The sequence below is a fragment of the Mobula birostris genome, chromosome 22 (genome assembly GCF_030028105.1).
Source record: "Mobula birostris isolate sMobBir1 chromosome 22, sMobBir1.hap1, whole genome shotgun sequence".
Classification (NCBI taxonomy): Eukaryota; Metazoa; Chordata; class Chondrichthyes; order Myliobatiformes; family Myliobatidae; genus Mobula; species Mobula birostris.
Window position 1 is genome coordinate 45,556,800 of NC_092391.1, and position 15,518 is coordinate 45,572,317.

Sequence of the window (15,518 nt, forward strand, 5' to 3'; positions counted from 1 at the left end):
TTTCTCCTTCATTTCCCTCTGAAGCTCAGAGTACATTCCATCCAGGCAAAATGTCTAAGAAAATACCAACACAGAGAAATCATTTAACAGCTTAAGTATACTGGCAATTGTGTTCCAATGCTGAAAGCACGGTCTGTTGAACGGCAAAGAACATGCCAGACACGTGCAAGATACTGACCACCTTGAGAAAGTTACTGACTCGTGAATATTCCCAATTCCCCAAATATCAGCATTCTGATCAATACTTTTGATCAGAAATTAACTGGATCTGCCGCAAAATATTGTAGCTACAAGATCAGGTTGAATATTGAATAATTTGAGCTGAGTGACTTACCTGCTAATACACCAGCTTTTTTTTTTAAAACATAGGAGCAGAAATAGGCCATTTGGCCCATCGAGTCTGCTGTGTTATTCAGTCATGGCTGATCCTTTTTTTCCCCTCCCTAGCCCCACTCCCCAGCCTTCTCCCCGTAGCCTTTGATGCCGTGTCCAATCAATAACCTATCAAACTCTGCCTTAAAACACTCAATGACCTGGGCTCCACAGCTGCCTGTGGTAACAAATTCCACAAGTTCACCACCTTCTGGATAAAGAAATTTCTCCACATCTCTGTTTTAAATGGATGCCCCTCTATACTGAGGTTATGCCCTCTTGTCCTAGACTCCCTTACCATGGGAAACATCCTCTCCACATCTACTCTGTCTAGACGTTTCGACAATCGAATGGTTTCAATGAGATCCCCTCCCCCCATCCTTCTAAGTTCCAGGGAGTACAGATTCAGAGCTATCAAACGTATCTCGTATGATAACCCTTTCATTCCCAGAATATTCTTGTGAACCTCCTCTGAACCCTATCCAATGCGAGTATATCTTTTCTTAGATGAACCCAAAACTGTTCACAATATTCAAGATGAGGCCTCACCGGTGTCTTATAAGGCCTCAGCATCACAGCTTTGCTCTTGTATTCTAGACCTCTTGAAAAGAATGCTAACATTGCATTTTCCTTCTGCACCACCGACTCAACCTGCAAGTTAATCCTTAGGGGGTTCTGCACAAGGTTTCTCAAGTCCTTTTGCATTTCAGATTTTTGGATTTTCTCCCCGTTTAGAAAGTAGTCTGCACATTTATTTCTTCTACCAAAATGCTTTTCCAACATTGTATTTCACTTGCCACTTTCTTGCCCATTCTTCTGATCTGTCTAAGTCCTTCTGCAGCCTTCCTATTTCCTCAACACTACCTGCCCCTCCACCAATCTTCATATCATCTGCAAACTTGGCAACAAAGCCATCTATTCCATCATCTAAATCATTGATGTACAGCATAAAAAGAAGTCCCAGCACCGACCCTGCGGAACACCACCAGTTACTGGCAGCCAACCAGCAAAGGATCCTATTATTCCCTCTCGCTACCTCCTATCAATCCGCCAATGCGCTAACCATGCCAGATAATTTTCCTACTATTTGCAGCCTCAAAGTTAGGAGTGTGCTGAAATACCTGCCCCAGTAACAAATTTACACTTAGCACTTGTGACATGTTTCACTACAGCAGCTTGCAAACCCAAAACCTCTACCATCAAGAAGTACAAGTACTGGAATTGCTTGAGAACATAACTTACATTCAATTCTGAACTCTCAAAATTGCAGAACATTCACCCACAGCTTTTTTTTAACCTGTTCGTCTGCAGCAATTCGAGGAAACAACTCAGCATCTTCTCAAGGATGACAACAGCCTCTCCGTTAATAATGATGGATCTGCTGAGAGAAAAATAGTGGTTAGCATAGATATCTTGAAGCTCAATGTACTTCTAAGCTTTTGTAAGTTTTTGAAAATGTTTCTCACATTCGGAAATAATTCAGTTTTTTTTTTGATTGGTCCTACCCATGTGACTTGGAATTATGCAGTTGTTCCTTCATGATCATTAACTGTAAATCTTGCAGTTGCAAACCTAACATCAGTGTGAAAATGCCTTCACTTTATAGGCTGCTTTAGTTTAGGCTAGCAGGTCTTCATCACTTTTTCAGTGGCAATAAATGCCAGCCGTGTCAGTAACATCTCGAACTCATGAATCACTAAGTCAAGTTAATCACCGAATTTTCCCCCATTTCTTCTGTGGGCCAGTGGGGGGGGGGTCACCCATGCGCAGAAAGGATTCCTCCCACAGCGCCCATATGCAAACCTACTCTTTCCTTTCACAAAATGCCAACTCTCTCCCTCTCTCATATCTTCATTTATAAATGCAATAAATGCACATCAACTTGGTAGGGCCTCCAATTTCTAGAATTTCAGTAGTCAGTCTGCTGCCTCATTGCTCCAGTAACCTGTGTTCAATCCTGATTTTGAGTGTTGATTGATTGTACATGGGTCGATCTTTGTGATGCCATGGGTTACCTCCGGCTTGCTCAGCTTCCTGCCATGTCGAAGATGTGCTCATGAGTTATTTAGCTACTTAAAATGATGCTACTTTAGACTAATGGTAAGGGTAAGTTGCAGGAATGCTGAGAAGAAGAATGGGAGAGATGGAATTGTACCTGATGGGCCAAATAGCCTCCTGTATTGCATAAATCTTGTATACTCATTACATGTATGTTTCTGATGAACATCATTTGCTGGTTTGAAATCAAATTGAATTTGAATTTTTTGTCCTTGTTTTCAGATCTGTCCCAGCTGCCACCTCCAGCCCCTCAGCCTTTCCAGGTTGCTCCATCATTGGCCTCTGGTTTATCCATGATTTTAAATCTGTCTCTGCTTTCTAATTTTTTTCTTAGATTCCAAGATATGTGGTTTTCTTAGGATATGACTTTGAGATTCTCCTTAAAGTCACCTACTATTCTGAACTTCCATCCAAAGAAAGCAGATCTGGCAAATTTTGTTTTGTTTTGAGTTCCTATGAAGTATTGGGGCATTTTATTATGTTTAAAAATCAGTATAAAGTTATTGTAAGCTTATCACTGTGTAATGTGCACCGCACCCTTCTGAGCAGCAACACTTTTACTGATTGAACTCAGTACCCTACACGTACACTTCGCCAGAGTAACCCCTCTCGGAGAGAGTTACCTTGCTGTCCTGTGAAGAACTATTGACATTGCATGTGATGAAAACAGTTTGTATTAAAGGATGCCTTGGTTTGTATCCCAGCAATAGTCCACTGGCTCAGGAGAGAAGCCTCCAGTGGTGAGAGGCTTTTCCAAAGTGGTTTTATCTGGACTGCTGATTTGTGTGTCTTTATTTGCAGCCTTGGCCCACAGAAGTGTGCAGCCTGCATTGAAGAGAACATTTATGAAGACCAGCTGTCTCTTCTGGATGCTAATTCAGTAAGTCAAATCCAACAAGCAGCAATGAATGTTGTAAGATATTTGTAGATATCCATATAGGGTCACAAGATAAATTCGGCATGAATTAAAGAAATACTTTATAAGTGATCCCATCTATCTTTAACTCTAAGCATCTAACCATTTCCCACAGAATGGGAAAACACAACAGATCACACCACAGCTCCCACATCTCACCAATACATTGATGAAATCTGTTATTACTGTGTTCTATGCACTGACAATCATGGACCACAGCTTCTTTATTTGGGGTAGAAAATCGCAATCCATATTGGATTGGGAACGCAAAAGACCTTTGTGTTCAAATATTTGGGAAAAGGGGAAAGCTTTATGGAAAGAATTTTAACCATCATCTCCTGAACCAAGACTTTGTTGATACTGTAGTGAAATGTTTACTAAATAACATCCGAACAGCTCTGGTGTTTACTGATCTGTTTAAGAATGGTATAGATTACTGGAGGGTCCAAGACTGTTGTTCTCTCTGCAGTTCTGGTCCCAGTGGGTGGAGGACATTACGATTATATTGTGGTGTAAGAACAATGAGGTATATCTGAAGGAAGGATGGTGAAAGGATGAACTTTAAATATCAAGAATTAGTTGGCTTTGCTAGTGTGTTTACATTGATCCTCTGAGTAGAAATTTTCAACAGTCATTCAATTAATGTGAAAATTGTGGCAAGCTGTTCAGCCCATCCATTGTTGATGCTCTTACTCTCACTCTGTCCATACCATGGGCCTGACTGGATGTAGAAGTGTTACCACTGCGGTATATGGAGAAAACTAGACTCAAGGAGTCATTACAGGATTAGAGGAGGCACTCACTTTCCTGTGCATGATGGCTTCTTGTAGAGCAATCCTGTCAGTCCCATTCTCCACTCTTCCTTTGTGGCCGTCCAAATTATTTACCCTCAAGTATCTATCCAATTTCCTTTGGAAGTTCCAATTGATTCTGCCTGTAGAGGTGATGTAATCATTGACATCTAGGTTATTACAATTCTGTGCTCTAAATTCTGTTGGTAATCTTTACTGCTATCCATGAAACCGTAAGACATTGGAGCAAAATCAGGTTATTCAGCCTGTCAAGGATACTCCACCATTTAATTATGGTTGATCTGTGATTCCTTCTCAGTTCCATTCTCCTCTTCCCAGTAACCTTTGACACCCTTATTAATCAAGAACATATCCGCTTTAAATATGTTTACCCAATGACTTGGCCTCCATGGCAGTCTGTGGCAATGAAGTCCACGGATTCACCACACTGTAGCTAAGGAAATTCTTCATCTCTGTTCCTTTTACTCTGAGACAGTGCCCTCTGGTCCTAGACACTCTACATCTACTCTATTCAAGCCTTTCAATATTCAGTTAGTTTTCAATGAGATAGCCCACATCCCCTTCTGAACTCCAGGGATTAAGACCGAAAGCCATCAAATGCCGAATGCTCTTCATACATTGATCTTTTCATCCTGGGATTGTTCTCATAAACCTCCTGGATCCTCTCCAATGGTAACACATCTTACCCTAGATATTTGGCTCAAAACTGCTCACACTGCTCCATGAGGTCTGACCAATGCCTTATAAAGCCTCAGGATTACATCCTTGTTTTTATATTCTAGTCCTCTTGAAATGAATGCTAGCATTGCATTTGCCGTCCTTAATACCTACTCAACCTGCAAGTTAACCCTTAGGAAATCCTGCAATAGGACTCCCCAGTCCCCTTGCACATCCGATTTCTGAATTCTCTACCCATTTAGAAAATAAATACACTTCTACCAAAGTGCATGACCATACATTTTCCTTAGACCATATTCTATCTGCTACTTCTTTGCCCATTCTCCCAAACTGTCCCAGTCCTTCTGTCAACTCCTAGCAGGAAGGTATGTTACTGCTAGACAAGGTGGGGAGTTTAAACTAGAGCTGCACGGGGATATGAGCCAGAGCACCAGAACAGATAGTGGAGTGGTTGTGGAGAAAGATGTTGTTAAACCTGCGTACAATGTCAGGAATCTGAAGATTGAGCATGGTGGGACTAATGTTCTGAGCTGCGTATATTTCAATGCAAGGAGTATTGTAGGAAAGGCAGATGAGCTTAGGGCATGGATCAGCACGTGGAATTATGACATTGCAGCCATTACTGAGACTTGGTTGCAGGAGGTGCAGAACTGGTAGCTCAGTGTTCCGAGGTTCAGTTGTTTTAGATGTGATAGATGCGGAGGGTGGAATTACTAGTCAGGGAAAATGTCACAGTATGTTAAGTCAGGACAGACTGGAGAGTTAGTCTACTTAGGCTTCATAAGACCATAAGATGTAGGAGCAAAATTGGGCCATTTGGCCTGTTGATTCTGCTCTGCCATTTCATCATGGCTGATCCAGTTTTCTCTCAGCCCCGATCTCTTGCCTTCTCCCTCTATCCCTTCGTGTCCTGACCAATCAAGAATGTATCGACCTCTGCCTTAAATATATATTAAAAACTTGGTCTCCACAGCTGCCTGTACCAAAGAATTCCACAGATTCACCACTCTCTGGCTAAAGAAATTCCTCCTCATCTCTGTCTTAAAAGAACAACCCTCTATTCTGAGACTGTGTCCTCTGGTCTTAGACTCTCCCACCATAGGAAACATCCTCTCCACATCCAGTCTATCAAGGCCTTTCACCATTCAATAGGTTTCAATGAAGTCACCCCTCATTCTTCTGAATTCAAGTGACTACAGGCCCAGAGTAATCAAACGCACTTCATAGGACAAGTCATTCAATCCTGGAATATTTTCTTGAACCTCTCTTGAAACCTCTCCAGTTTCAGCACATCCTTTCTAAGGTAAGGCCGCAAGCTGCTCACAAGTGAGGCCTCATCTGTGCTTCATAAAGTCTCAACATGACATCCTTGCTTTTATATTTTAGTCTTCTTGAAATGAATGCTAACATTGCATTTGCCTTCCTCACCACAGACATTAACCTTTAAGGAATCCTACACAAGCATTCCCAAATCCCTTTGTACCTCAGTTTTTTGTACTTGCTCTGTATTTAGAAAATAGTCAACCCATTCATTTCTTCTGCCAAAGTGCATAACCATACACTTTCTGACACAGTATTCCATCTGCCACTTGTTTGCCAATTCTCTAATACGTCCAAGTCCTTCTGTAGCCTCCCTATTTCCTCAAAGCTACCTGCCCCCCACCTATTTTTACATGGTTTGCAAATTTTGCAACAAAGTAATTTATTCCATCATCCACATTATTAACATATAACATAACACCACAAGTCATCAGCAGCCAACCTGAAAAGGCTCCCTTTATTTCCCGTTGTTTGCTCCCTGTCAGTGAGCAGCTGCTTTACCCATGCTAGAATCTTTCCTGTGTGCTTGTAGCTTGTTAAGCAGCCTTGAGTGACATCTTGTCAAAGGCCTTCTGTAAATCCAAATATGCAACATCAACAGATTCTCCTTTGTCTAACCTACTTTTTATTTCTTCAAAGAATTCCAACAGATTTGTCAGGCAAGATTTTCCCTTGAGGAAACCATGTTGACTACGGCCTATTTCAAGTACCCGAAACACCACCTTACAATCAATTCCAACATCTTCCCAACCACTGAGATCAGACTAACTGGCCTATAATTTCCTTTCTTCTGCCTTTCTCCCTTCTTGAAGAGAGGAGTGACATTTGCAATTTTTTAGTCTTCTGGAATCAGTCCAGAATCTAGTGATTATTGAAAAATCATTACTAATGCCTCCACAATCTCTTCCACCACCTCTTTCAGAACCCTGGGGTGTACGCCATCTGGTCCAGGTGACCTGTCTACCTTCAGACCTTTCAATTTCCTAAGAACCTTCTCCCAAGTAATGTTAACTTCACACACTTCATGACTCCTGACACCTAGAGCTTCCAACAAACTGCTAGTGTCTTCCACAGTGAAGATTGATGCAAAATGCTCATTCAGTTCATCCGCCATTTCCTAGTCCCTTGTTACTTCCTCTCCAGCATCATTTTCCAGTGGTCTGATATCTCTCTTGCCTCTCTTTTACACTATGTAGCTGAAGAAACATAATGGGTTGAACTGAGGAATAAGAAAGGTATGATCATGTAATTTGGATTATATAGACCACCCAAAAGTCCGCAGGGTTTAGAGGAGCAAATTTGTAGAAAGATTGCAGGCTGTTGGAAAAAACTTAAGGTTGTGATAGTAGATGATTTTAACTTTCCACATATTGACTGGGACTCCCATACTGTAAAAGGGTGGATAGGAAAGAGTTTCCTTAATCAGTACATAGAAGTCTAAACTAGAGTGAGTGCAATTCAAAAGATCTATTAGGGAATGAGACAGGGGAGGTGACAGAAGTTTATCTAGGGGAACACTTTGCATTTGGAGATATTGAGACCCTTGTTAAGCAAAAGAATGAGGTGCATAGAAGGTATATGCAGGTAGGAACAAATGAGGTACTTGAATACAAGAAATGCAAGAGAGCACTTAAGAGATCGGGGGGCTAAAAGAAGACATGAAGTTGCTCTAGCACACAAGGCGAAGGAGAATTCTAAGGGCTTCTACAGATATGTTAAGAGCAAAAGGATAGCAAGGGACATAATTGGTCCTCTGGAAGATGAGAGTGGTGATCTAAACATGGAGTCTAAAGAGATGGGGGAGATCAATGGATTTTTTTTTTCACATCCGTATTAACTTGGGAGCTGGACAAAGAGTTTATAGAAGTGAGGCAAAGCAGCAGCGAGGTCCAGGACCCCAAACAGACTACAGAAGAGGAGGCATTTGCTGTCTTGAGGCAAATTAGGGTGGATAAATCCTCAGGGTCTGACAAGGTGTTCCCTTGGACCCTGCGGAACACTAGTGCAGAAATTGCAGGGGTCCTAGCACTTAAACATCCCCAGCCACAGCTGAGGCACCAGAGGATTGGAGGATAGCTAACGTTGTTCCATTGTTTAAGAAAGCCTCTAAGAATATGCCAGGAAGTTACAGTCTGGTGAGCCTGACGTGAGTAATGGGAAGGTTATATAAGGGACCAGATATATAAATACATGGAAAGACGGGGACTAATTAGGGATAGTCAACATGGTTTTGTGTGCGGTAGATCATGTCTAACAGATCCTTTAGAGTTTTTCGAGGAAGTTACCAGGAAAGTTGATGAAGGCAAGACAGTAGATGTTACATGGACTTCAGCAAGCTTTGACAAGGTCCTGCATGGGAGGTTGGTCAGGAAGGTTCAGTTGCTTGGCATTCAAAATGAATTTACATATTGACTTTGCAGGAGAAGACAAGTAGTAGTAGACGCTTGCTTCTTTCACTGGAGGGCCGCGACTAGTGGTGAACCACAGGGATCAGTTCTGGATCCATTGTTGTTTGTCATGTATATCAGCGATCTGGATGATAATGTGGTAAACTGGATCAGAAAATTTGCAGATGACATCAAAATTGGGGGTGTAGTTGGCAGCGAGGAAGACTTTCACACCTTGCAGCAGGATCTGGACCACTGGAAAAATGGGCAGAAAAATGGCAGATGGAATTTAATCCAAACAAGTGTGAGGTGTAACTTTTTGGGAGGACCAACGGGGTGGGTCTTACATTGTGCGATTGGGCACTGAGGAGTGCAGGAGAAAAGAGGGATCTGGGAATACAGATCCATAATTCTTTGAAAGAAGAAATTAAGCGTCATAGGTACATAGGGTTGTAATGAAAGCATTGGCACATTGGTCTTCATAAATGAATGTATTGAGTACAGGAGATGGGATGTTATGCTGAAGTTGTACAAGACATTGGGGAGGCTTAATTTGGAGTATTGTGTGCCGTTTTGGTCACCTACCGACACGAAAGATGTCATTAAGATAGAACAAGTGCTGAGAAACTGTGCAAGGATTTTGCCAGGACTTGAGTTATAGGGAAAAGTTGAATAGGCTGGGACTTAGTTCCCTAGAATGTAGAAGATTGAGGGAAAATTTGATAGTTATACAAAATTTTGAAGGGTATAGAAAGGATAAATGCAAGCAGTTGCTTTTTCACTGAGGTTGGGTGAGACAATAACAAGAGGTCATGGGTTAAGGGTGAAAGATGAAATGTTTAAGGGGAAGATGAAGGTGACCTTCACTCAGAGGATGGTGAGAGTGTGGATTGAGCTGTCAGCACAAGTGGTGGATGTGGTTTTGGTTTCAACATTTAAGAGAAATTTGGATGGGTACAGGGATTGGGGGGCTATGGTCTGGTTGTAGGTTGATGGGGCTGGGCAGATTAATGGCTTGGTACAGGCTAAATGGGCTGAAAGAGCTGTTTATGTGCTGTAATGTTCTATGACTCTGGCATCCTGCTTGCCCAACACTACCTGCTCCTCCAACTATCTTTGTATTCAATTTATTTATTGGGATACAGTGTTGAATAGGCCCTTCAACCCATGCCCCCCAGCAACCTTCAATTTAACCCAAACCTAATTACGGGACAATTTACAATCACCAGTTAACCTACCAACTGGTGCGTTTTTGGATCATGGGAGGAAACCAGAGCATCCGCAGGAAACCCATGCGGTAACGAGAAGAATGTACAAATTCCTTACAGACAGCGGTGGGAATTAAACCCAGGTCTCCTGTACTGTAAAGCGTGCCGACCACTATGCTACCATGCCACAGCGAACCAGGAAAAGGTCTCTTTAGTCTCTCACTTTGCCTTCTGCCAGTCATTGCAAACTTGCCTAAAGCACATCAATTCTGTCTTCTAGATCAATAATAGACTCAGCTCCAACTGTGGGGAACACCACTGGTAGCAAACCAGAAAAGATCCCCTTTATTCTCTCTCTTTGCCTTCTGTTGGTTACCCAATTTTCTATCCATGCTAGTATCTTTCCTGTAATACCATGGGCTGCTATCTTCTTCAGCAGCCTTATGTGTGGCTCTTTGTCAAAGAACTTCTGAAAATCCAAGTAAACATCTTCCACTGCCACTGCTTTGTCTACTGCATGTTACTTGCTCAAAGAATTCCAACTGATTTGTCAGGCAAGATTTCTCTAAGGAAACCCTGCTGGCTTTGGCCTATTTTATCACATGCTTTTAAGTACCCCAAATCCTTATCTGTAATATATCAAGCAGTATATCTGATGTCTTTTTGATTCACTGTTTCCCTCTCTGGTAGCCTGAGCAAGAAACATGAAAATGAGAGCTCATTGTTGTATTTTTTCTTCCTATAGGCTTTCCCAGACAATGCAGCGCGCAGGGAGTTGGACAACCTGCCTGCAGTTTGTAGCAATGAAGGTTGCCTGTGGAAGGGCACCATCAAGGAATATGAGGTGAGAGTGAGAAATTAATATAAATACAGGAAGTTTAAAATAATTTTAATTGACTGAAAATAGGCAGCAGGTCAATTAACACACATCAAAGTTGCTGGTGAACGCAGCAGGCCAGGCAGCATCTCTAGGAAGAGGTACAGTCCTGACGAAGGGTCTCAGCCCGAAACGTCGACTGTACCTCTTCCTAGAGATGCTGCCTGGCCTGCTGCGTTCACCAGCAACTTTGATGTGTGTTGCTTGAATTTCCAGCATCTGCAGAATTCCTCGTGTTTGAGCAAGTCAATTAATGTTGTTCTGATAAGGGAATGGAACTTCCCTAATATTTTTCCAGAAATCACTAGCAAACACATTCTTCCTGTAACTATGTGGATTTACACATTCTTCCTGTAACTATGTGGATTTACTCCAGAAGTCTGTTTTCCTCCCTGTTCACAAAGATGATCAAGTCGTTGGGTTAATTCAATGGTTCAATTTCAAGTCAGAGAATGTATACGGTATACAACCTGAAATTCTTACACTTCACAGACATCCATGAAATAGAAGAAAAAACCCCAAAGAAGGAAGGACAGAAAAACTCCCCTCACTTGTTCCAGCAGAAAGCATCAGCCCCCACCACCCCCCAAGCAATAGCAAGCCCCCAGAAACCATGATCTAGAGGCCATCAAAAATTACTGTCCATCCTGGTGCCTTGACATCCCACAGACCCTCCCTCTCACTAACGAGGGAGAGAGATATCGCTGCTACCACAGCAGCTTCATGTTTTGATGTTGCAGTCTGTAGAGTTGCATATTTTCAGTTCCCCTGCCTTGAGAATCAGCAAACTCACTCACCATCGAGAGAGAGAGAGAGAGAGAAAGAGAGAGCACAATTGCTCGAGTGCAGAGTTCTCCAACAGCCCTGCCCACTGTTTCACTCTACTGCAATGTTTTGGTCTGCGACATCAGCTAGGAATCGGGTCATCCATAGTGTGGCACAAGAGCGCAACCCAAAGGTGCACGTCTTTCAAGCCGCTCCTGGAGATCCCAAAATGCAGGCTGCTCAGTGAGTTCCGAAGAGCAAGAACACACCGTCCATGAAGAATGCAGTTTCAGAGCAGCTGTAGATCATGGACTCCGCTAGGACTCCGGCCACCTTGAAAGGGAAAAATCAGGCATGAGAACAGGAGATTTAAACTGTTTCACAGGTGAACTCGAAGAAGTCGACCAGGCTTGCAAAAACTTCTGGTACCATCTTTACTACTCCTTTCCTACTGTAAATTGCACTCGTATTCTAAGTGGTGGAATTGATAGGAATTTGGGAAGAGTAGGTAATAAGGATAATTAGTGGGTGAATGGCCTTGTATTGGGAAATTAACTTGACCAGGTTATTGTGGTTTCAGTGGAAGAGCATTTTGGGAGCAGTGATCACAACTCAAGTTGTAAGATAGTTATTAATAAGGATAAGTCTGGACTTTGTGTGAAGGTGCCAAATTGGGGAAAGACAAATTACTGCATTATTAAGCAGGAGCTACGGAGAGTAGATTAGGAGTGGGTGGGTCTACATCTGACATGTGAGTGTCATTCAAAGACCATCTGATCAGAATTCAGGACTAGCATGTCCTTGTGACAAGAAAGACAAGAATAGCAAGTTTTAGAATGATGAGTGAAACGCTCCCAGGGCTGGACTAGAGAAGGCTGATGAGACCTTTGCAAAGATTTTTGTATTCTCTCTAGCCACAGGTGAAGTCCTAGAGGTTGGAGAATGGCCAATGTTTCTATGCAATAGGAATATTCCTGGCACTTGTAGACCAGCAAACCTTGTATGAGAAGTAGAGAATCTCTGAGGGAGCATTCTTAGGATAGGGTTTATTCACATTTGGAAAAACATGGGATTATTAGGGATAATCAGCATGATGTGTAGGGCAGGTCGTGTCTTACAAACAATTGAGTGTTTTCAGGAGGTGATGAAGATGATTGATGAGGGGCCAGTGGATATTATCTACATGGACTTCAGTAAAGCATTTGACAACTTCCTTCAAAGTTGAAAGTAAATTTATTATCAAAGTTCATATATTTCACCATATATAACCCTGAGATTCATATTCTTGCGGGCATACACAAAACACAATAGAATCAATGAAAGACCACACCCAACAGGATGGACAAACAACCAATGTGCAAATACAAAAGAAAAATAAATAAGCAATGAATATCAAGAACATGAGATAAAGTAGTCCTTGAAATTGAGTCCCTAGGTTGTGAGAACAGTTTAGTAATGGGGCAAGTGAAGTTATCCCCTCTGGTTTAGGCACCTGATAGTAGAGGGGTAATAACTGTTTCTGAACCTGGTGGTTTTGGTCCTGAGGCTCCTGCACCTTCTTTCTGATCACAGCAGTGAGAAGAGAGCATGGCCTGGATGGTGAGGATCCTTGATAATGGATGTTATTTTCCTACGACAGCACTCCATGTAAATGTGCTCAGTGGTGGAGGTGGCATTACCTGTGATGGACTGGGCCATATTCACAACGTTCTGTAGGATTTTCCATCCAAACGCATTGGTGTTTCCATGCCAGGCTGTGATACAACCAGTCATATACTCTCCACCACGCATCTATAGAAGTTTGTCAAAGTTTTAGATGTCATGGCAAATCTTCATAAACTTCTAAGGAAGTGGAGAGGTTGCTGTGCTTCCTTTATAATGGCATTTACATGCTGGACCCAGGATAGATCCTCTGAAATGATAACGCCGAGGAATTAAAATAGCTGATCCTCTCCACTTCCGATCCCCAATCAGGACTGGCTCATGAACCTCTGGCTTCCACCTCCTGAAGTCAATAATCAGGTCCTTGGTCTTGCTGACATTGAATGAAAAGTTGTTGTGGCACCACTCAGCCAGATTTTCAGTCTCCCTCCTATATGCTGAATCGTCGTCATCTTCGATTCAGTTAATGACATTGGCGTTATTAGCAAACTTAAATATGGCATTAGGTCTGTGCTTAGCTTCACAGTCATAAGTATAAAGCTAGTACAGTAGGTGGGGTAAGCACATAGCTTTGTGATGTACTTGTGCTGATGGAGATTGTGGAGAAGATATTTTTTCCCATCTGAACTGATTGGGGTTTTGCAAGTGAGGAAATCAAGAATCACTACCCAAGGGGGTAGTGAGGCCGAGGTCTTGAAGCTTTATTGATTAGTTTAGAGGGAATGATGGTATTGAATGCTGAGTTGTAATCAATGTAGAACATCCTGATGTATGCATCTTCACTGTCCTGATGTTCCAGGGTTGAGTTAAGAGCCAATGAGGTGGCATCTGCTATGGGCCTGATACGATGGTTGACAAATTGGAGCAGATCTAAATCGTTTCTCAGGAGTTGTTGATATGTTTCATCACCAACCTCTCAAAGCACTTCACAGTGAATGTAAGTGCTTTTGGAAGAAAGTCATTGAGGCAGGTTACCACGTTCTTCTTGAGCACTAGTATAATTGAAGCCTGCTTGAAGCAGCTGGATACCTTTGACTGCTGAAGTGAGAGGTTAGAGAAATTGGTGAACACTTCAGTCAGTTGATCAGCACAGATCTTTAGTATTTGGCCAGGTAGCTTTCCATGGGTTCACCCTCCTAAAGGATGCTCTCACATTGGCCTCAGAAACTGAAATCACAGGGCATCGGAGACTTTGGGAGTTTGTGAAGGATCCACCGTGTTTTGTCGTCAAAGCGAGCATGTAAGGCATTGAGCTCATCTAGGAGCGAAACTTTGTTGTCACCTATGTCACTTGTTTTCACTTTTTAAGAGGTGATAGCATTCAAGCCCTGCCACAACTGTCAGTGATTCAAGTTGGGTCCACAATTGCCACTTCTCACATGAGATTGCTTTCTGGAGGTTGTACCTGGACCTTTTGTATCTTATTGGTTGTTGCACCTAAATGCCTCTGATCTGGCCCTCAATAGATTACAAATCTCATGGTTCACCCAGGGATTCTGATTGGAGAAGACTTTGAATGATCTTGTAGAGACACACTTGTCTATGACTGTTTTTATAAAAGTCTCTGACAGCTGTAGTGTATTTGTTCAGGTCATCTAATGAGTCCTTGAACATGGCCCAGTCTACAGACTCGAAGCAACCCAGTAGCCCCTCCTCTGCTTCCTGTAATCACCTCTTTACTGTCCTTATCTCTGGAGCCTTGCTCTTTAGCCTCTGCCTGTATGCAGGTAGGAGGATAGCCAAATGATCAGATTTCCCAAAATGCAGTTTGGGCATGAAACGGGAAGCATTCATAAATGTGGTAAAGCAGTGGTCTAATGAGTTGGGACCTTTGGTGCTGCAGGATATATGCTGATGATAATTGGGCAGAGATTTCTTCAAACAAACCTGACTGAAGTCCCTGACTTTGATTGAAATGAATTGGGGTGGTCAGTTTCTTGTTTGGTGAGATCAGCATTCAATATCTCACATTCCTGGTTAACATCGGCTTTTGGCAGTATGTAAACTGTGGTAAGGATCATGGAGGAGAACTCTCTTGGTATGTTGATCTGTCAGCACTTAATCGTTAGATGTTCCAGATCAGGGGAACAGGAATGTGACAAGACTAAAACTGCTGCATCTGAGCAGTACGGAGAGTTTATCATGAAACACAGACTCCAACCTTTTGACTTCTTCTGATCAGCTGTTCGGTCCATCCTCTATACTGAGAAGCTACTGGATCTGATTGTCAAATCCGGCATGTTCAGAGTGACCTATGTCTCTGTGAGTCACAGAACACAGCAATTCCTCATTTCCCTTCAATATGGCAATTTTGTCCTTTGGTCCTCAATCTTCTCCATCGACAAGACATTTACATATGCAATGACAAAATTGTCAATGATGATTATTAGGACTTCCAGGTCATTGGTGTTTCCATACTAGGCTGTGATGTAACCAGTTAAATACTCCATTGTGCCTCTAAAG

The 15,518-nt window shown here is 42.3% G+C and overlaps 1 protein-coding gene across 4 annotated transcripts in view; it reads left to right on the plus strand.

Moving 5' to 3' along the window:
- The window catches only part of LOC140186392 (TNF receptor-associated factor 2-like), a 70,620-nt gene that overhangs the window by 26,737 nt on the left and 28,365 nt on the right, over positions 1–15,518 (plus strand). For all 4 annotated transcript variants that reach the window (XM_072240612.1, XM_072240609.1, XM_072240610.1 and 1 more), the window contains exons 3-4: positions 3,232–3,310; positions 10,497–10,595. In XM_072240612.1, the coding sequence (XP_072096713.1) occupies positions 3,232–3,310; positions 10,497–10,595 (178 nt within the window). The remainder of the gene's footprint in view (positions 1–3,231; positions 3,311–10,496; positions 10,596–15,518) is intronic.